At 50.1% G+C, this 22,534-nt stretch overlaps 1 protein-coding gene across 1 annotated transcript in view; it reads right to left on the bottom strand.

Annotated features, from left to right (window-relative positions):
• The window catches only part of LOC123999133 (polypeptide N-acetylgalactosaminyltransferase 10-like), a 138,487-nt gene extending 116,352 nt beyond the window's left edge, over positions 1–22,135 (bottom strand). The window contains exon 1 of the mRNA XM_046304578.1: positions 21,679–22,135. Coding sequence (XP_046160534.1) covers positions 21,679–21,837 — 159 coding nt within the window. The 5' untranslated portion in view covers positions 21,838–22,135. The remainder of the gene's footprint in view (positions 1–21,678) is intronic.
• Between the last annotated feature and the right edge of the window lie 399 nt (positions 22,136–22,534).

Raw genomic sequence — 22,534 nt, 5'->3', positions numbered from 1 at the left:
AGACAGAGCGAGGAGACGAGACAGAGCGGGACAGACAGAGCGAGCGAGCGAGAGAGAGCGGGACAGACAGAGCGAGCGAGAGAGAGAGCGGGACAGACAGAGCGAGCGAGAGAGAGAGCGGGACAGACAGAGCGAGCGAGAGAGAGAGCGGGACAGACAGAGAGAGCGGGACAGACAGAGAGAGCAGACAGACAGAGCGAGCGAGAGAGAGAGCAGACAGACAGAGAGCGAGCGAGACAGACAGACAGACAGAGCGAGAGCGAGAGAGAGAGACAGGAGCGACAGAGAGAGAGACAGAGCGAGAGAGACAGACAGACAGACAGAGCGAGAGAGAGAGACAGAGCAGAGAGAGAGAGACAGAGCGAGAGAGAGAGAGACAGAGCGAGAGAGAGAGAGACAGAGCGAGAGAGAGAGAGACAGAGCGAGAGAGACAGACAGAGCGAGCGAGAGAGACAGAGCGAGAGAGAGAGACAGAGCGAGAGAGAGAGAGACAGAGCGAGACAGACAGAGCAGAGCGAGAGAGAGAGAGACAGACAGAGCGAGAGAGAGAGAGCGAGACAGACAGAGAGCGAGCGAGAGAGAGAGACAGAGCAGAGCGAGAGAGACAGACAGACAGACAGAGCGAGAGAGAGACAGACAGACAGAGCGAGCGAGAGAGCGGAGAGACAGACAGAGCGAGAGAGAGAGCGACAGACAGAGCGAGCGAGAGAGCGACAGACAGAGCGAGAGAGAGAGCGGGACAGACAGAGAGCGAGCGAGAGAGCGGGACAGACAGAGCGAGCGAGGAGCGGACAGACAGAGGAGCGAGAGAGCGGGACAGACAGAGCGAGCGAGAGAGAGAGACAGACAGAGCGAGCGAGAGAGCGGACAGACAGACAGCGAGAGAGCGGGACAGACAGAGCGAGCGAGAGAGCGGGACAGACAGAGCGAGCGAGAGAGCGGGACAGACAGAGCGAGCGAGAGAGAGAGCGGGACAGACAGAGCGAGCGAGAGAGACGGGACAGACAGAGCGAGCGAGAGAGAGCGGGACAGACAGAGCGAGCGAGAGAGCGGGACAGACAGAGCGAGCGAGAGAGCGGGACAGACAGAGCGAGCGAGAGAGAGCGGGACAGACAGAGCGAGAGAGAGAGAGCAGACAGACAGAGCGAGAGAGACAGAGACAGACAGAGCGAGAGAGAGAGCGGGACAGACAGAGCGAGCGAGAGAGAGCGGGACAGACAGAGCGAGCGAGAGAGAGCGGGACAGACAGAGCGAGCGAGAGAGAGCGGGACAGACAGAGCGAGCGAGAGAGAGCGGGACAGACAGAGCGAGCGAGAGAGAGCGGGACAGACAGAGCGAGAGAGAGAGCGGGACAGACAGAGCGAGAGAGAGAGCGGGACAGAGAGCGAGAGAGAGAGAGAGCGGGAGCGAGAGAGCGGGACCGAGAGAGACAGAGCGAGCCAGAGCGAGCGAGAGGGAGCCAGAGAGAGAGCCAGAGCGAGCGAGAGCCAGAGCGAGAGCGAGAGCCAGAGCGAGAGCGAGAGCCAGAGCGAGACAGACAGAGCGAGAGCGAGCAGAGAGCGAGAGCGAGAGCGAGACAGAGCGAGAGCGAGAGAGAGCGAGGACAGACAGAGCGAGAGAGAGAGCCAGAGCGAGACAGACAGAGCGAGCGAGAGAGAGCAGAGCGAGACAGAGAGAGCGAGCGAGAGAGAGAGCCAGAGCAGAGCGAGACAGACAGAGCGAGAGACAGACAGAGCCAGAGCGAGGCGGGACAGACAGAGCGAGAGAGAGAGAGAGAGACAGAGCAGAGCGAGCAGACAGAGCGAGAGAGACAGAGCAGAGAGAGCGGGACAGACAGAGCGAGAGAGAGAGAGAGCCAGAGCGACAGACAGACAGAGCGAGAGAGAGACAGGACAGAGCAGAGCGACAGACAGAGCGAGCGGGACAGACAGAGCGAGAGAGAGAGAGCCAGAGCGAGCGGGACAGACAGAGCGAGAGAGAGAGCCAGAGCGAGCGGGACAGACAGAGCGAGAGAGAGAGCCAGAGCGAGCGGGACAGACAGAGCGAGAGAGAGAGCCAGAGCGAGCGGGACAGACAGAGCGAGAGAGAGAGAGCCAGAGCGAGCGGGACAGACAGAGCGAGAGAGAGAGCCAGAGCGAGCGGGACAGACAGAGCGAGAGAGAGAGAGCCAGAGCGGGACAGACAGAGCGAGAGAGAGAGCCAGAGCGGGACAGACAGAGCGAGAGAGAGAGAGAGCGGGACAGACAGAGCGAGAGGGACAGAGCGAGACAGAGAGCGAGAGAGAGAGCCAGACAGACAGACAGAGCGAGAGCGAGAGCGAGAGCAGGACAGACAGAGCGAGAGCCAGAGCGAGCCAGACAGAGCGAGAGAGAGCCAGAGCGAGCGACAGACAGACAGAGCGAGAGAGAGAGCGAGAGAGAGCAGGACAGACAGAGCGAGAGAGAGAGCCAGAGAGCGACAGACAGAGCGAGAGAGACAGCGAGCAGACAGACAGAGCGAGAGAGAGAGCGAGAGCAGACAGACAGAGCGAGAGAGAGAGACAGAGCGGAGACAGACAGAGCGAGAGCCAGAGCGAGCGAGACAGACAGAGCGAGAGAGAGAGCAGAGCAGAGCGAGAGAGACGAGAGAGAGCGAGAGGACAGACAGAGCGAGAGAGAGAGCCAGAGCAGACAGACAGAGCGAGAGAGAGAGACAGAGCAGACAGACAGACAGAGCGAGAGAGAGAGCAGAGCGAGACAGACAGAGCGAGAGAGAGAGAGCAGAGCGGGACAGACAGAGCGAGAGAGAGCGCAGAGACAGACAGAGCGAGAGAGACAGACAGACAGACAGACAGAGAGAGAGAGAGAGCGAGCGGACAGACAGAGCGAGAGAGAGAGAGAGACAGACAGAGCGGGACAGACAGAGCGAGAGAGAGAGAGAGCGAGCGGGACAGACAGAGCGAGAGAGAGAGAGCAGAGCGGGACAGACAGAGCGAGAGAGAGACAGACAGACAGGACAGACAGAGCGAGAGAGACAGAGCGAGACAGACAGACAGAGCGAGAGAGACAGAGCGAGACAGACAGACAGAGCGAGAGAGAGAGACGAGCGGGACAGACAGAGAGACAGAGCGAGCGGACAGACAGAGCGAGAGAGAGAGCCAGAGCGAGACGGGACAGACAGAGCGAGAGAGAGAGCCAGAGACAGAGCGGGACAGACAGAGCGAGAGAGACAGAGCGAGCAGAGAGAGAGAGCGGGACAGACAGAGCGAGAGAGACAGACAGAGCGAGACAGACAGAGCGAGAGAGAGAGACAGACAGACAGAGCGAGAGAGAGAGAGCCAGAGCGAGCGGGACAGACAGAGCGAGAGAGAGAGCCAGAGCGGGACAGACAGAGCGAGAGAGAGAGACAGCCAGAGCAGGCGGGACAGACAGAGCGAGAGAGAGCAGAGCAGAGCGACAGACAGAGCGAGAGAGAGACAGACAGAGCAGACGAGACAGACAGAGCGAGAGAGACAGACAGAGCGAGACAGACAGACAGAGCGAGACGGGACAGACAGAGCGAGAGAGAGAGAGCAGAGCGAGACAGACAGACAGAGCGAGAGAGAGAGACAGAGCGACAGACAGACAGAGCGAGAGAGAGAGACAGAGCAGACAGACAGAGCGAGAGAGAGAGACAGAGCAGACAGACAGAGCGAGAGAGAGAGCGAGCGGACAGACAGAGCGAGAGAGAGAGACAGAGCAGGACAGACAGAGCGAGAGAGAGAGCGAGCGGGACAGACAGAGCGAGAGAGAGAGAGCGGGACAGACAGAGCGAGAGAGAGAGCGGACAGACAGAGCGAGAGAGAGAGAGCGGGACAGACAGAGCGAGAGAGAGAGCAGAGCAGACAGACAGAGCGAGAGAGAGAGAGAGCAGGACAGACAGAGCAGAGAGAGAGAGAGAGCGGGACAGACAGAGCGAGCGAGAGAGAGCAGGACAGACAGACAGAGCGAGAGAGAGAGACAGACAGAGCGAGCGAGAGAGACAGAGACAGACAGAGCGAGACGAGAGAGACAGAGAGCGAGAGAGAGAGAGCAGACAGAGAGCGAGAGAGAGACAGAGCAGAGCGAGAGAGACAGAGCGAGAGAGAGAGAGCCAGAGAGAGAGCCAGAGCGAGAGAGCCAGAGCGAGAGCGAGAGCCAGAGCGAGAGCGAGAGCCAGAGCGAGAGCCAGAGCAAGAGCGAGAGCGAGAGCCAGAGCGAGAGCGAGAGCCAGAGCGAGAGAGACAGAGCGAGCGAGACAGACAGCCAGAGCGAGAGAGAGAGCCAGAGCGAGAGAGAGACAGAGCGAGAGAGAGAGAGCGAGAGAGAGAGCCAGAGCGAGAGCCAGAGCGAGCGGGACAGACAGAGCGAGAGAGAGAGAGCCAGAGCGGGCGGGACAGACAGAGCGAGAGAGAGAGCCAGAGCGGGCGGGACAGACAGAGCGAGAGAGAGAGCCAGAGCGGGCGGGACAGACAGAGCGAGAGAGAGAGCCAGAGCAGGCGACAGACAGAGCGAGAGAGAGAGAGAGCCAGAGCGACAGACAGACAGAGCGAGAGAGACAGAGCCAGAGCGGGACAGACAGAGCGAGAGAGAGAGAGAGCCAGAGCGGGCGGGACAGACAGAGCGAGAGAGAGAGAGCCAGAGCGGGCGGGACAGACAGAGCGAGAGAGAGAGCCAGAGCGGGCGGGACAGACAGAGCGAGAGAGAGAGACAGAGCGAGCGGGACAGACAGAGCGAGCGGGACAGACAGAGCGAGAGAGAGAGAGCAGAGCGAGCGGGACAGACAGAGCGAGAGAGAGAGCCAGAGCGAGCGGGACAGACAGAGCGAGAGAGAGAGAGCCAGAGCGAGCGGGACAGACAGAGCGAGAGAGAGAGAGCCAGAGCGAGCGGGACAGACAGAGCGAGAGAGAGAGCCAGAGCGGGACAGACAGAGCGAGAGAGAGAGAGCCAGAGCGGGACAGACAGAGCGAGAGGGACAGACAGAGCGAGAGCGAGAGCGAGCGGGACAGACAGACAGAGCGAGAGCGAGAGAGAGCGGGACAGACAGAGCGAGAGAGAGAGCGACAGACAGAGCGAGAGAGAGAGCGAGACAGACAGACAGAGCGAGAGAGAGAGCGAGGGACAGACAGAGCGAGAGAGAGAGCGAGCGGACAGACAGAGCGAGAGAGAGAGAGACAGAGCGAGAGAGAGAGAGCAGGGACAGACAGAGCGAGAGAGAGAGCAGAGCGGGACAGACAGAGCGAGAGAGAGAGCGAGCGGGACAGACAGAGCGAGAGAGAGAGCAGAGCGGGACAGACAGAGCGAGAGAGAGAGCGAGCAGACAGACAGAGCGAGAGAGAGACAGACAGACAGAGCGAGAGAGAGCAGAGCAGACAGACAGAGAGAGAGAGCGAGAGGGACAGACAGAGCAGAGAGAGAGAGCGAGCGGGACAGACAGAGCGAGAGACAGACAGAGAGACAGAGCGAGCAGACAGACAGAGCGAGAGAGAGAGAGCGAGACAGACAGAGCGAGAGAGAGAGAGCAGGACAGACAGACAGAGCGAGAGAGAGCAGACAGACAGGAGACAGACAGAGCGAGAGAGAGAGAGCAGGGACAGACAGAGCGAGAGAGAGAGAGACGGGACAGACAGAGCGAGAGAGAGAGAGCGACAGACAGACAGAGCGAGAGAGACAGAGCGAGCGGGACAGACAGAGCGAGAGAGAGAGAGCGACAGACAGACAGAGCGAGAGAGAGAGAGCGAGCGGGACAGACAGAGCGAGAGAGAGAGAGCGAGCGGGACAGACAGAGCGAGAGAGAGAGAGCGACGGACAGACAGAGCGAGAGAGAGAGAGCAGACAGACAGAGCGAGAGAGAGAGCGAGGGACAGACAGAGCGAGAGAGAGAGCGAGCAGACAGACAGAGCGAGAGAGAGAGCAGACAGGACAGACAGAGCGAGAGAGAGAGCGAGAGCAGACAGAGCGAGAGAGAGAGAGCAGACAGACAGACAGAGCGAGAGAGAGAGCGAGAGCGAGAGCCAGAGCGAGAGAGACAGACAGAGCGAGAGAGAGAGCCAGAGCGAGACAGACAGAGCGAGAGAGAGAGCCAGAGCGGGCAGACAGACAGAGCGAGAGAGAGAGCCAGAGCGAGAGCGGACAGACAGAGCGAGAGAGAGAGACCAGAGAGAGAGAGCGAGCGGGACAGACAGAGCGAGAGAGAGAGAGCCAGAGCGGGACAGACAGAGCGAGAGGGACAGACAGAGCGAGAGAGAGAGCCAGAGCGGGCGGGACAGACAGAGCGAGAGAGAGAGCCAGAGCGAGACGGGACAGACAGAGCGAGAGAGAGAGACCAGAGCGAGACAGACAGAGCGAGAGAGACAGAGCAGAGCAGACAGACAGAGCGAGAGAGCCAGAGCGGGACAGACAGAGCGAGAGAGAGAGCCAGAGCGGACAGACAGAGCGAGGAGAGAGACCAGACAGACAGACAGAGCGAGAGAGAGAGACAGAGCGAGGCGGACAGACAGAGCGACAGACAGAGAGCGAGAGAGAGCGGGACAGACAGAGCGAGAGAGAGAGAGAGACAGACAGAGCGAGAGAGAGAGGACAGACAGACAGAGCGAGAGAGAGAGCAGACAGACAGACAGAGCGAGAGAGACAGAGCGAGCGGGACAGACAGAGCGAGAGACAGACAGAGCGAGAGAGACGGACAGACAGAGCGAGAGAGAGAGAGCGAGCAGACAGACAGAGCGAGAGAGAGAGCAGACAGACAGACAGAGCGAGAGAGAGAGCCAGACCGAGCGGGACAGACAGACAGAGCGAGAGAGAGAGAGCGAGCGGGACAGACAGAGCGAGAGAGAGAGAGAGACAGACAGAGCGAGAGAGAGAGAGCGAGACAGACAGAGCGAGAGAGAGAGAGCGAGAGGGACAGACAGAGCGAGAGAGAGCGAGAGGGACAGACAGACAGAGAGAGAGAGAGAGCAGGACAGACAGAGCGAGAGAGAGAGAGCGAGACAGGGACAGACAGAGCGAGAGAGAGAGCGAGCAGGACAGACAGAGCGAGAGAGAGAGAGCGAGCGGGACAGACAGAGCGAGAGAGAGCGAGCGGACAGACAGAGCGAGAGAGAGAGCGAGCGGGACAGACAGAGCGAGAGAGAGAGCGAGCGGACAGACAGAGCGAGAGAGAGAGACGAGCGGGACAGACAGAGCGAGAGAGAGAGCGAGCGGGACAGACAGAGCGAGAGAGAGAGCGAGCGGGACAGACAGAGCGAGAGAGAGAGCAGAAAGGGACAGACAGAGCGAGAGAGAGAGCGAGCGGGACAGACAGAGCGAGAGAGAGAGCGAGCGGGACAGACAGAGCGAGAGAGAGAGAGCGAGCGGGACAGACAGAGCGAGAGAGAGAGAGCGAGCGGGACAGACAGAGCGAGAGAGAGAGAGCGAGCGGGACAGACAGAGCGAGAGAGAGAGCGAGCGGGACAGACAGAGCGAGAGAGAGAGAGCAGGGACAGACAGAGCGAGAGAGAGAGAGAGCGAGCGGGACAGACAGAGCGAGAGAGCGAGAGAGCAGGACAGACAGAGCGAGAGAGAGAGCGACAGGACAGACAGAGCGAGAGAGAGAGCGAGCGGGACAGACAGAGCGAGAGAGAGAGCGAGCGGGACAGACAGAGCGAGAGAGAGAGCGAGCGGGACAGACAGAGCGAGAGGGACAGACAGAGCGAGAGAGAGAGCGAGCGGGACAGACAGAGCGAGAGAGAGAGCGAGCGGGACAGACAGAGCGAGAGAGAGAGCGAGCGGGACAGACAGAGCGAGAGAGAGAGCGAGCGGGACAGACAGAGCGAGAGAGAGAGCGAGCGGGACAGACAGAGCGAGAGAGAGAGCGAGCGGGACAGACAGAGCGAGAGAGAGAGAGCGAGCGGGACAGACAGAGCGAGAGAGAGAGAGCGAGCGGGACAGACAGAGCGAGAGAGAGAGAGCGAGCGGGACAGACAGAGCGAGAGAGAGAGCGAGCGGGACAGACAGAGCGAGAGAGCGAGCAGGGACAGACAGAGCGAGAGAGAGACAGAGCGAGAGAGGACAGACAGACAGAGCGAGAGAGAGAGCGAGCGGGACAGACAGAGCGAGAGAGAGCGAGCGGGACAGACAGAGCGAGAGAGAGAGCGAGCGGGACAGACAGAGCGAGAGAGAGAGCGAGCGGGACAGACAGAGCGAGAGAGAGAGCGAGCGGGACAGACAGAGCGAGAGAGAGAGAGCGGGACAGACAGAGCGAGAGAGAGAGACAGGGACAGACAGAGCGAGAGAGAGAGCGAGCGGGACAGACAGAGCGAGAGAGCGAGCGGGACAGACAGAGCGAGAGAGCGAGGGGACAGACAGAGCGAGAGAGCGAGCGGGACAGACAGAGCGAGAGAGGACAGACAGAGCGAGAGAGCGAGCGGGACAGACAGAGCGAGAGAGCGAGCGGGACAGACAGAGCGAGAGAGCGAGCGGGACAGACAGAGCGAGAGAGCGAGCGGGACAGACAGAGCGAGAGAGCGAGCGGGACAGACAGAGCGAGAGAGCGAGCGGGACAGACAGAGCGAGAGGGACAGACAGAGCGAGAGAGCGAGCGGGACAGACAGAGCGAGCGGGACAGACAGAGCGAGAGAGCGAGCGGGACAGACAGAGCGAGCGGGACAGACAGAGCGAGAGAGCGAGCGGGACAGACAGAGCGAGAGGGACAGACAGAGCGAGAGAGCGAGCGGGACAGACAGAGCGAGCGGGACAGACAGAGCGAGAGAGCGAGCGGGACAGACAGAGCGAGAGAGCGAGCGGGACAGACAGAGCGAGAGAGCGAGCGGGACAGACAGAGCGAGAGAGCGAGCGGGACAGACAGAGCGAGAGAGCGGGACAGACAGAGCGAGAGGGACAGACAGAGCGAGAGAGCGAGCGGGACAGACAGAGCGAGCGGGACAGACAGAGCGAGAGAGCGAGCGGGACAGACAGAGCGAGCGGGACAGACAGAGCGAGAGGGACAGACAGAGCGAGCGGGACAGACAGAGCGAGCGGGACAGACAGAGCGAGCGGGACAGACAGAGCGAGAGGGACAGACAGAGCGAGAGGGACAGACAGAGCGAGAGGGACAGACAGAGCGAGAGGGACAGACAGAGCGAGAGAGCGAGCGGGACAGACAGAGCGAGCGGGACAGACAGAGCGAGAGAGCGAGCGGGACAGACAGAGCGAGCGGGACAGACAGAGCGAGAGGGACAGACAGAGCGAGCGGGACAGACAGAGCGAGCGGGACAGACAGAGCGAGCGAGACAGACAGAGCGAGAGAGACAGACAGAGCGAGAGGGACAGACAGAGCGAGAGGGACAGACAGAGCGAGAGGGACAGACAGAGCGAGAGGGACAGACAGAGCGAGAGGGACAGAGCGAGCGAGACAGACAGAGCGAGCGAGACAGACAGAGCGAGCGAGACAGACAGAGCGAGCGAGACAGACAGAGCGAGCGAGACAGACAGAGCGAGCGGGACAGAGCGAGCGAGACAGAGCGAGCGAGACAGACAGAGCGAGCGAGACAGACAGAGCGAGCGAGACAGACAGAGCGAGCGAGACAGACAGAGCGAGCGAGACAGACAGAGCGAGCGGGACAGACAGAGCGAGCGGGACAGACAGAGCGAGCGGGACAGACAGAGCGAGCGGGACAGACAGAGCGAGCGGGACAGACAGAGCGAGCGGGACAGACAGAGCGAGCGGGACAGACAGAGCGAGCGGGACAGACAGAGCGAGCGGGACAGACAGAGCGAGCGGGACAGACAGAGCGAGCGGGACAGACAGAGCGAGCGGGAGATAAAGCACATTCTTCATTCACCCTTCACATTATGAAGCTTAGAGTTCCCCAGAAAAGTTGAGCCAGTCACACGTTTGTAAATAGCACCAACGGGTGAAAGCGGGAGCTGGTGAGTCCAGCTGTGTATGGATGGGTCGCTTTTGATATTGAAAGTCATTATATTTTCTTCAATAGAGATTTCAGCAACGTGCAACTTTGTTTTATTTCACAGAAAATTTAGGCAGACCCCATTTAGTCAACTGGTCGATTTTTCGGTCGATATGCTGTTGGTCGACCAAGATTTAAGGCAAAAACTAGCTAAAATAAAATTGAAAAATCATGATGTACGTCAAGCATTGCGCTGTTTATGACTTCAAGCCTATCAACTCTCGAGATGAGGCTGGTGTAACCGAAGTGAAATGGCTAGCTAGTTAGCGCGCGCTAACAACGTTTCAAACGTCACTCGCTCTGAGCCTTCTAGTAGTTGTTCCCCTTGCTCTGCATTTGTAACGCTGCTTTGAGGGTGGCTGTTGCCGTTGTGTTGCTGGTTCGAGCGAGGAGAGGGTCGGAAGCTATACTGTTACACTGGCAATACTAAAGTGCCTAGAAGAACATCCAATAGTCAAAGGTTAATGAAATACAAATGGTATAGAGGGAAATAGTCCTATAATTCCTATAATAACTACAACCTAAATCGTCTTACCTGGGAATATTGAAGCCTCGTGTTAAAAGGAACCACCCTCTTTCATATTGGGGCGGTAGCCTAGTGGTTAGAGCGTTGGACTAGTAACCGGAAGGTTGCGAGTTCAAACCCCCGAGGTGACAAGGTACAAATCTGTCGTTCTGCCCCTGAACAGGCAGTTAACCCACTGTTCCCAGGCCGTCATTGAAAATAAGAATACGTTCTTAACTGACTTGCCTGGTTAAATAAAGGTAAAAAAATATATATATATATATATATATATATATATATATATATATATATTCTCATGTTCTGAGCAAGGAACTGAAACGTTAGCACATATTGCACTTTTACTTTCTTCTCCAACACTTTGTTTTTGCATTATTTAAATCAAATTGAACATGTTTCATTATTTACTCGAGGCCTCCAATTATCGGTATCGGCGTTGAAAAATCATAATCAGTCGACCTCTACCACAGATGTCTCAAATTGAGGGGGCATGCAATTGGTATGTTGACTGCAGGAATGTCCACCAGAGCTGTTACCAGAAAATGTCAATGTTATTTTCTCTACCATTTGACTTTTTTATTTAACTAGTAGACAAGTCAGCCGCCTCCAACGCCATTTTAGAGAATTTGGCACTACGTCCAACCGGCATCACAACCGCAGACCACGTGTAACCATTCCAGCCCATTCGTAGACCTGACTCACCAGTGGGTGGGCCCATGCCCTCCTAGGCCCACCCATGGCTGCAACCCTGCCCAGTCATGTGAAACTCATAGATTAGGTCCTAATGAATTTGTTTAAAATTGACCGATTTCCTTAGATGAACTGTAATGCCGTAAAATATTTGAAATAGTTGCATTTGGCATTCATATTTTTTGTTTGGAATACATTTTAGGTCATTTAGAATACGCTCTTATCCATAGCGAATTATGCCTACAGTCAGTGCATTTAACCAAGAAGACAACCACATCAGTCACATATTGCATAACTAAAATTATTTCCAATGCTTCCTAAACAAACACAATATCCTACATATTTCTGTGCGCAAAAATGAGTACAGGACCGGACGGGAGTGATTTAAAAATCGGGAAGGGAAAGTTCCAGGGTTGTGGGATCAGCACAGAACAGGATTTTTTTGGTCAGGACAAGATGTGACAGGAATTAATTTTCACTCCTGTGTCAACCTCTAATATGAGAGTTGTTTGGTTAGTGATGTTTCTGTATCGCTCATGTGATTGCGGAGTTGGCTAAACAAAATGGCCACTGGATCGATGCAAATAATCATGATATTCTGCCAGGTAGGCTACTTTGTGGTTAACATTTAATTGAGAAGGTTTTAGGGAAAGCCTGTCCATCTCTACCAAAATAACGTTATCATTAGCATAATTGCTACCGGCAACACAAAGTGTTGATACTTTGTTCATTTTTTAAAATTATTATTATTGTCGATTTCCGTTTTAATGTCTGGATTCCGTCTGCAACCTGCATGGGACTAATTTCTTCGTCACACTCGCTCCCGCTGACTTCTTGTCACACCTGCTCCCGCAAGGACTGGTCCCGAACCCAACTGCAGTCCTGCAATCTTATTTTATGTGTATGTGACACAGTCGCTTTGCAGCCCTGATGCCAGCAAATTTTCCACCCTAGTCAGGATCAAAGAAGTCGTTAAAATTGCCTAAGAATTAGGTTAAAATACCAGAGATCCTCAACTGGCCCAACAAAGAAAATTTGTAAAAATCCAAATAACTTCATAGATCATTATAAAGGGTTTAAACACTGTTTCCCATGTTTTTGTTCATTGAACCATAAACAAATAATGAACATACACCTGTGGAATGGTCATTAACACACTAATAGCTTATTCAAGGTCACAGTTATGAAAACATAGGACACTGAAGAGGCCGTTCTACTAACAGAAAAACACCAAAAGAAAGATGCCCAGGGTCCCTGCTCATCTGCGTGAATGTGCCTTAGGCATGCTGCAAGGAGGCATGAGGACTGCAGATGTGGCCAGGGCAATAAATTGCAATGTCCGTACTGTGAGACGCCTAAGACAGCGCTACAGGGAGACAGGATGGTCTGCTGATCTTCCTTGCAGTGGCAGACCATGTGTAACACCTGCACAGATTCAGTACATCCGAACATCACACCTGCAGGACAGGTACAGGAAGGCAACAACAACTGCCCGAGTTATACCAGGAACGCAAAATCCCTCCGTCAGTGCTCAGACTGTCCGCAATAGGCTGAGAGAGGATGGACTGAGGGCCTGTAGGCCTGTCGTAAGGCAGGTTCTCACCAGACATCACCAGCAAAGGTTGTCAATGGGCACAAACCCACGTTCGCTGGACCAGACAGGACTGGCAAAAAAAATTACTCTTCACTGACGAGTCGCGGGTTTGTCTCACCAGGGGTGATGGTCAGATTTGCGTTTATCGTCGAAGGAATGAGCGTTACACCGAGGCCTGGACTTTGGAGCGGGATCGATTTGGAGGTAGAGGGTCTGTCATGGTCTGGGGTGGTGTGTCACAGCATCATAGGACTGAGCTTGTTGTCATTGCAGGCAATCTCAACGCTGTGCGTTACAGGGAATACATCCTCCTCATGTGGTACCCTTCCTGCAGGCTCATTGACATGACAATGCCACCAGCCATACTACTCGTTCTGTGAGCGATTTCCGACAAGACAGGAATGTCAGTGTTCTGCCACGGCCAGCGAAGAGCCCGGATCTCAATCCCTTTGAGCACGTCTGGGATCTGTTGGATCGGAGGGTGAGGCCTAGGGACATTCCCCCCAGAAATGTCTGGGAACTTGCAGGTGCCCTGATGGAATAGTGGGGTAACATCTCACAGCAAGAACTGGCAAATCTGGTGCAGTCCATGAGGAGGAGATGCACTGCAGTACTTCATGCAGCTGGTGGCCACAGCTCCATTTCTGTTAGTCACATGTCTGTGGAACTTGTTCAGTTTGTGTCTCAGTTCTTGAATCTTATGTTCATACAAATATTTACACGTTAAGTTTGCTGAAAATAAACACAGTTGACAGTGAGAGGACGTTTCTTCTTTTGCTGAGTTTATTAGGCTATCGGTACTATTGGGCTACATCAACCAATAGGGTAGACGTAGTTTAAAAGAGCACAGTTGGGGCGAAATATAGGAGAGTGGACACTGACTTAAGCTACATTTTGCATAACTTTTAGGTGGAAGGCAATTTGCAAGCAGAGTAAAATGCATGTGTTATCAATACGTATTTCCAGTCAATGTCAGAGTAAACATTGCCCATCATATTTTGGAAGTTTAAGACAACTGCGCTGTGCTTCTCACACCATATAGCCTATTTCTACAGGCTATTTAACAGAGACCACACATACACACAATTGATCTTGTACGCCCAACAAAAGAGAAAATTAGGCTACTGAACATGAGCACCCTTCCTGTCCTTTGTCTGCTGAAGCGCAAAGGCCCACCTGAAGATGTGCTGTGATTTGTTAATTCAACTCATTCCAAGAATCATACACATATTTTTTTTTCATCATCTTTGTTGTGATTGCAACTATTGAGCAGCAGTGGTCCACCGCTAAATTAATAGGGGTAACACTGACAATCCCAGGCAGCCATTGTGAGTCTACCAGTGTTAGAGGTTCCAAGTCCATTTTACCCATTCTATGTGTGCTGCTGGAGCAGGGAGTGGGGCATTACCTAGGCAACCAAAGACTTTGCTACAACACCTTGGTTGTTTCAGCAAGGAGTAACAGTTTCATCATGTTAAGAGTCCATGTTACCTCAGAAAAGGCCTCAACCACAGGTATGCCCAGCCGTCCCGTCTTCAGTCAGCTGTTTGTTCCACACAACAACAAAAATACAATAAAAAATATATATTTGACAGTTATTTTATTTTAATGACGGTCTTCATCCATACCGTCAGCTACACGCTTATACGGTAATTGTGCCAGCCCTAAAAATCAAGTTTAACAAGAACCAAGAGCCAAACATCAATGATATCAAATGGTTGAGAAAATATATTTTATCAGCTGAGAAATTCCCTTTGTGCATCCTTACAGATACACATCAAGATGACTAGGGATGCTGGTGATTCCTTGTCTGACAACACATGCAGTATATGCAGCGTAGGAGACAAATGTGATAGCGCAACACCAGACACTGCATAAAAAGTATCTCTACAATAATACAAAAAACATCCCCACAACATTCACTGCCTTCATTTCATTACTTAACCAGGCAAGTTGACGGAGTCAACATTTTTCCTCATCATAACCCATGGCTGCACATTTCCTGCACCTGCCTCTCATTTGGCCCCTTGTTCTTAGCAGGGCTGAGGAGCTCGCCGAGGCATACAGAGTAGGCAGCAGCAGGCGCACAGCCTCCGCCAGCAGCGGTCAACGCTCGCCTTGTCTGGGAAATGACGGGAGGAAACGCTTTACAACAAAGTGAACAAGCATCTCTGCCTTTACTCCAAAATGCATTTTCCTCCCCGCCATAATGTGGAATGTATGAGCCTTTAACGATTGACTCCGCTCTCAATGTATCCAACTTGCTCCCTCCAATCTTCTAATCTTCCAAGGTCTTAACACATTCAAAACAAAATAATATTTCAGATTCTCTTAATGTACTGCCTAAGGTTGCTGTATTAACGTTTTACCTCGGCTGATATCAACTTCTAAAGGTCGCAATAGGGGGGTTCGTCCTTACTGAGACCGTGTCTGTGCATAGGATAATGAATCATAACAGTTTAAACAGTCTATTTTCCACACCACTCATATAGGCTAGTTTTTCTATCATCTCCCTGGTTCAAATGTGCATTCTCTCAGAAGAAGCACTCCTCTATTAAACAGGGATGCAAACTGGTGAGGGTCCAAAAAAGGTGTTGAAATGTGCATATACTTTTCATATTTTCAGAGATTAACATAATACATATCTGAACAATGTTTATTGTAGGCTGGCATTGTGTAATTGATTGAGTGGGTCGAATTTAATCCAGAAATGTATTGTGCCGTATCCCAATGTGTCGCTGTACTCATGAGCGGCATGATTTTCCATATCCGAAGCGGACCTATAGGTCTATTTGTTTGGCAAGACATGGCTGCATCTCACTTTAGACTGTGTTTTGGATCGCCATTCGCCTTTTGCTTCCTATTAATGTAACTAGCCTAAATATAGATTGTGTCCTGCATTTATCGAGCTGATATATTGTTTACTAGGCCTACTTGGTGCCACTGTTTTGTTCTGTTTGCATTCATTTGTTTGAATTCACAGAAGTTTCAATATTCTAAGCCTAACTGCTATTCAGTATTTTTGTTGCATGCATGAATAACTAGGCTACTACTTTCAGCATTTAGTTTGCATTATCTTGGTAAGGCAGCTGTAATAGGTGAAATACCCTATCAATCTTGTAGCCTATATTCATGACCAAAACAGCCTTGCTTCAGTAACTTCAAAAGCACTCAATGGTCTCAGAGTCTCGGCATTTTAACTTTGTTTTTGGTATAGCTTTAAGACAAATTCAATATAATTCCAATGCAAGAAACCCCAACAAATGTGCCACCACACCGATTTCAACTGTCCCCTTAGTCACTTTATCCTAGTGCTGGGATGGAGAGAAGCAGACTAGTAGATTAATGGCTGGTTAGGGGGTGTGGTTGGCTGCTCACAGCTATCACATGGTATTGGATGAAGCACTCATTCTGATATGACATGTCTGACATCATGCTCTGAATTGATATTCTATTTGTAGGATGCTTTCTGTGTTTAGTCATTCATTTCAATATGATGCTAACGTAGCTAGCTAACGTTAATTACTTTGTGTGTAATAAGTTGTGCTACGAAACATACATGCCACTTTATTTGCTTCTTGTCAACTACAACCACAGCATTATTTCAAACACAGGTTGGTTATCGAGTTAGATTCCAAATTTCCCAGTCAGTCTGTTGCGTTGACAGCGTGATGACACAACCGCCAGAAAAGGTAACGTTAGTGAGCACACAGTGGGAGAATCTAAATTGCCTACTCCTCGCATCCTCTACTCAAAACCCATTGGATGAGAAAGCCAGAGGTCCCTCCCCTCTAACCTCCTGGGTTTTGAGAAGGAGGCGAGGACAAAAGGAGTATGCAATTGAGATTCTCCCAGGGAGAAAATCTGTTCACGCTGTTCTTTTATAGCTCAACTGGTGACACACCGTCTGCTCACTGTCAGAGCCATCCCCTTCCAAACATTTTTGATGAGACACGTGGGAAAATGGCTTAAGGACAACAAAGTCAAGGTATTGGAGTGGCCATCACAAAGCCCTGACCTTAATCCCATTGAACATTTGCCGGCAGAACTGAAAAAGTGTGTGCGAGTAAGGAGGCCTACAAACCTGACTCAGTTACACCAGCTCTGTCAGGAGGAATGGGCAAAAATTCACCCAACTTATTGTGGGAAGCTACCCGAAAGGTTTGACCCAAGTTAAACAATTGAAAGGCAATGCTACCAAATACTAATCGAGTATGTAAACTTCTGATCCACTGGGAATGTGATGAAAGAAATAAAACCTGAAATAAATAATTACATAACCCAAGGTTACTGGAGCCTTGAAATAATAGCATAACTTTTTCCCTCTCATTCACAATTCAAGAGTCAAATGGAGAATATTTCATTGAACCAGAGGCTAAACTCTTACTGAACCTTAATGTAATAAAATGGCACATCAGGAGAAAGAGAAAAGGCCACCAGGTCAACTAGACTCACCTTACTAAACCTAACATATGAGAGGAAGGGGTCACAAAAAGTTCAGATTTGCATCACTTTCATTGTTAGGCAGGCGTGACTTACAGCCACAGAATCTGAAGTACAGCAGAGCAGACGTAGCCCGTGAACCAGACTTTCTGCACTAACTGGCTCTCAAACAATATACTGTACCCTCGGATAGGTAGCACTTTGGTGCCGGTCTTGTGATGCGCTCTATGGGCCGTGTTAACTCATATTGAGCTCTAATACACACAGAAACAAGACAGGGCCTGGTGGCTGAATAACCTCCTGGACAAATGTAAAGGCCCAGGCACACCACTAGTGTTTGCTGGCAGAGAGTCCTTAGCACATCTGAACGTAATTTGCAAAACGACTGTGCACCAATTTTACATGTAGAATTGCATGAATAATGTCAGCTGTTTCACACAAAAACCCAAATAACCCTGCAACAGGGCAAGAAAAACATTACCGTTCACCAAGCAACAGGATATTATTCTGGCAGCACGATCACTGATATTTTTTCACTCAAAATAAGAGTCCCGCTGCAAAGACACGCTAAACTTTGGGAATATATGCAGTGCAACTGTTTTTTCACAGCATTGCAACCACCTTTGAATTGTTCTTGTTTTTTTTTTGGGGGGGGGGGGTATATTATTTATACCAGCATTTCATTTGAAAGTTTAAACAAATACTGATATGTTGAACGCTATTGCATAGGCTATACTTAAATAAATAAAATGTTAATAAAAACATGTTTTTCAAATTACTGCAAAACTTTAAATTGGTCTATTGTGCTGGGCAACAGGTTTAATATAGACTGCTGGTGATTAGCTTGCTAGCTACTTCCAGACAAATGAGAGAACAGCTCACTGACCATTTTACTCGCCCGAGCAGAGCTGGTAAGGCTGTTATGTTATCTAGAGCATTGGTGACTAACTGTGCTGCTGGCAACAATTTAATTAAGCTTTTTTAGCAATGTATTTCTGACACCAGCCATATTCAACGGGTATTGAGCATTTGTAAATTTGTCAGTTATTCAGGCACACAGACAAGAGTGCTCTGAAATAGGAATAGATAGACGTAGACGTAGCTGGTAAATTCACTCTGGCTATTGACAGTTGTTGCAGTGACATCATGAACATTCTATTGAAAAGGTTACTTGCATAGACATTAGAGGTCGACCGATTAATCGGAATGGCCGAATAATTAGGGCAGATGTCAAGTTTTCATAACAATCGGAAATCTGTATTTTTGGGTGCCGATTTGCCGATTGAAAAAATGTTTTAAATCTTTATTTAACTAGGCAAGTCAGTTAAGAACACCTTATTTTCAATGACCACCTAGGAACGATGGGTTAACTGCCTCGTTCAGGGGCAGAACGACAGATTTTCACCTTGTCAGCCCGGGGGTGCAACCTTACAGTTAACTGGTCCAACGCAATAACGACCTGCCTCTCTCTCATTGCACTCGACAAGGAGACTTACCTTGGCTTACTGCCTGTTACGTGAATGCAGTAAGCCAAGGTATGTTGCTAGCAAGCATTAAACTTGTCTTATAAAAAAACAATCAATCGTAATCACTAGTTAACTACACATGGTTGATGATATTACTATATTACTAGGTACACTTCAACTATGACAGGCAAAATGATATTTGTTTTCTCCAGAAAATCACATTGTAGGATTTTTAATGAATTTATTTGCACATTATGGTGGAAAATAAGTATTTGGTCACCTACAAACAAGCAAGATTTCTGTCTCTCACAGACCTGTAACTTCTTTAAGAGGCTCCTCTGTCCTCCACTCGTTACCTGTATTGATGGCACCTGTTTTAACTTGTTATCAGTATAAAAGACACCTGTCCACAACCTCAAACAGTCACACTCCAAACTCCACTATGGCCAAGACCAAAGAGCTGTCAAAAGACACCAGAAACAAAATTGTAGACCTGCACCAGGCTGGGAAGACTGAATCTGCAATAGGTAAGCAGCTTGGTTTGAAGAAATCAACTGTGGGAGCAATTATTAGGAAATGGAAGACATACAAGACCACTGATAATCTCCCTCGATCTGGGGCTCCACGCAAGATCTCACCCCGTGGGGTCAAAATGATCACAAGAAAGGTGAGCAAAAATCCCAGAACCACATGGGGGGACCTAGTGAATGACCTGCAGAGAGCTGGGACCAAAAAAACAAAGCCTACCATCTTTAACACATTACGCCGCCAGGGACTCAAATCCTGCTGTGCCAGACGTGTCCCCCTGCTTAAGCCAGTACATGTCCAGGCCCGTCTGAAGTTTGCTAGAGAGCATTTGGATGATCCAGAAGAAGATTGAGAGAATGTCAAATGGTCAGATCAAACCAAAATACAACTTTTGGGTAAAAACTCAACTCGTCGTGTTTGGAGGACAAAGAATGCTGAGTTACATCCAAAGAACACCATACCTACTGTGAAGCATGGGGGTGGAAACATCATGCTTTTGGGCTGTTTAACTGCAAAGGGACCAGGACGACTGATCCATGTAAAGGAAAGAATGTGTTTTGCATTGGGGGCTATGGAAGTGGTGGAGAACAAATTTAGTTAGTAGAGACCTAGCCCTTGATCATGATTCTCAGATCCTTTATATTACACATAAGAGTCATTGGACAAAGGCTTCTTCTGTATGGGTGTGTTTTGTTAAGAGTCACAACTCTGTCTGAACATTAGCACCCATCGCTTGCTGTACAGTTTTGGAAGCATAAGGACCTCATCTTTCCTATCAGAAAGAAATAATTTTCTAAAACCAAAAGTTTAAATTGATACACACCTTTACAGTTAGTGTTCCCATACGGCCATTCATCCATGTTACAGCGAGTGTTTACGATAAACAGAGGGACCACCTGTGCTAATTAGCTATCTAGTATGCTTCGAACACTAGTGTGTAAAGGAAGAAGGCCACCAGAATGTGTCACTGAAAAATACTAAAATCGGCAGCAACTGTGATAAAGCTGGTTAAAACAGTGTACATAAAGTGTATATTTTTCCGTTATGAAATTATTTTGATGTGATATGAAAGGGATTTATGATTGTGTATCACAATTGACCTTAAGGAGTAATGGTAGGCTCCTTGAAAGTACATGCTGGACTAGTAGAGACCCTACTGAGTATTTCCTACCCAACTTTAACTTCTACGGGACCGGTTGAGCTAACATATTATATTCTAAATCACATTAGCCTGAGGTTGTAAGTAACAAACAAAAAAATGCCTAGGAAATAGACATATGTGATATTGGCAAAAAGCTTAAATTCTTGTTAATCTAACTGTCCAATTTACAGTAGTTTTTACAATGAAAGAATATGCTATTGTTTGCACAATTATTCACTTAAAAAAGTTATTAAAAACCAATTAGGCACATTTGGGCAGTCTTGATACAATATTTTTAACATATATTCAATGGTTCATTGGATCAGTTTAAAACGTTGCACATTCACTGCTGCCATCTTATGGCCAAAATCTAAATTGTGCCTGAGCTGTAATAATACATTATGGACTTTGTCTTGCATTTCAAAGGTGGTACAACAAAAAAGTGTTTTTCTTTAACCAGCTCTAATGTATTATATTCTCCTACATTCATTTCACATTTCCACAAACTTCAGTGTTTCCTTTCAAATGGTATCAATAATATGTATATACTTGCTTCAGGTCCTGAGCTACAGCCAGTTAGATTACGTATTGCCTATTCTTGAGGGCACAATAAGTGCCCATTGATTAAAATTAATCATCATCTTTTGAATGACTAATCCACAATAAAGTGTGGGCTTTTATTTTGAAGGTTTCCTCATTACCATACGAACGTGACATCATTTGTGCAGCTAGTAGAATACTAATAAAAATAGCTTACAGAACCACGCAGAAACATTATTTCAAAGCTGCATCTTTGTGCTGAGTCTCAACAACCAATGTGAAAAACTGTCTGCTACACATCACAACTTCCTTTCGTATAACGAACGTTAGGCTTTGCAACTTGTAACACAGCTATTTCCTGACTGCTACGTGGCCTTCTCACTATCTACCAGTGTAGCTACCTGGCATTATCCTCCCACATTCTTCTGAAAAGCTCGACTTTGACGACAACATGCCCCTTTTCCTAAAGAAGAGATGTATAGGTAAAGTAGTGTAACTAGTTAGCTAGCAAACTAGCTAATGTCATTGAAAAGGGGGTGACAAGCAGTGTCACACGTAGCAAGAACACATTAATTAGTCATGTAGAAACTTGCTAGCCAATTGACCATTTAAGAACCTGCTGCCAAAAAGCCTCACATTGTCAACATGTTAAAAAAGCTAGCTAACGTTAGACAGTTCATGTTGCAGATATTTTAGATGCGTGCAGCTAACTAGCTACGTCCATTTCCAACGTGATCAGACAGTCAGTGACACCAAGTCAAGTGTTTTCACTTGCAGCGCGACTCAGCCGAACCGTGTACTAGACAACCGTACCTGTATTTGAAGGATGCCACCCGGTCCCTCCACTATTTCTGGCGAGTTCTCAAAGACCCGATCTCGATACAATGACCACAGACCAACGTTCGGCAGGAAAAGAAGAGCCGCTATAAGCAACCCTGCGAACTGCAGTAGACGTTTTTCTTTCCGCCTCATTTCTCCAGAAGAAATGCAAGAAAAGCTGTCGACAGTGTATTCCCAGGCAGCTCCTTCCCGGTGGAAACAACTTTCACAAATTCACTCTGATCAAACGAACGATGTAGTTTATTGGGCTGCAGGCACTTCCGCTAGGGGGAGTTCATCAATATCCTGGTTGGGGATCACAAAACGGAAGGAGACTTTTGCATTCTTTGTAGTGAAGAATGATGAGATTCCTTAAAAACACCACTTCAATACAGCTACGAGTGTTAGTTACTTTTTCGTAGGAGGTTACGATATGAAGTTAAAGACATGCTCCGGAACATTGGGGACTAGTAACAAAGAGGGTATATTATATTGACAAGATGGTCAAGTGACCGCTCTAACAATGGAAATACAAATATGGAAGGCAGGCGAGATCAGGTGGGACCATTCTAGCCAATAAGAGGGTAGATACGCATGACAGCAACATACAATAGAGATAGATGTAGAGGACTCCGTGCTACTATAGTCTGTTTGACAGCATGAGCGTTCTTCATTGGCTGATTGCTCCCAACTCATAGGAATCCCCAACCATTTGACTACTTTACAAGGGTGGAAGCCCTCAATGGCAACGTCCTCTATCTATCTCTATGAAACAGGCACAACTCAAATATAAATTTGCCGAAATGCCACGTGCATCCACTTATGTCTGTGCATTTGTAACAACCTAACC

This window comes from Oncorhynchus gorbuscha, linkage group LG16 (genome assembly GCF_021184085.1).
Source record: "Oncorhynchus gorbuscha isolate QuinsamMale2020 ecotype Even-year linkage group LG16, OgorEven_v1.0, whole genome shotgun sequence".
Taxonomy (NCBI): Eukaryota; Metazoa; Chordata; class Actinopteri; order Salmoniformes; family Salmonidae; genus Oncorhynchus; species Oncorhynchus gorbuscha.
This window is presented reverse-complemented; position numbering and strand designations above follow the sequence as displayed.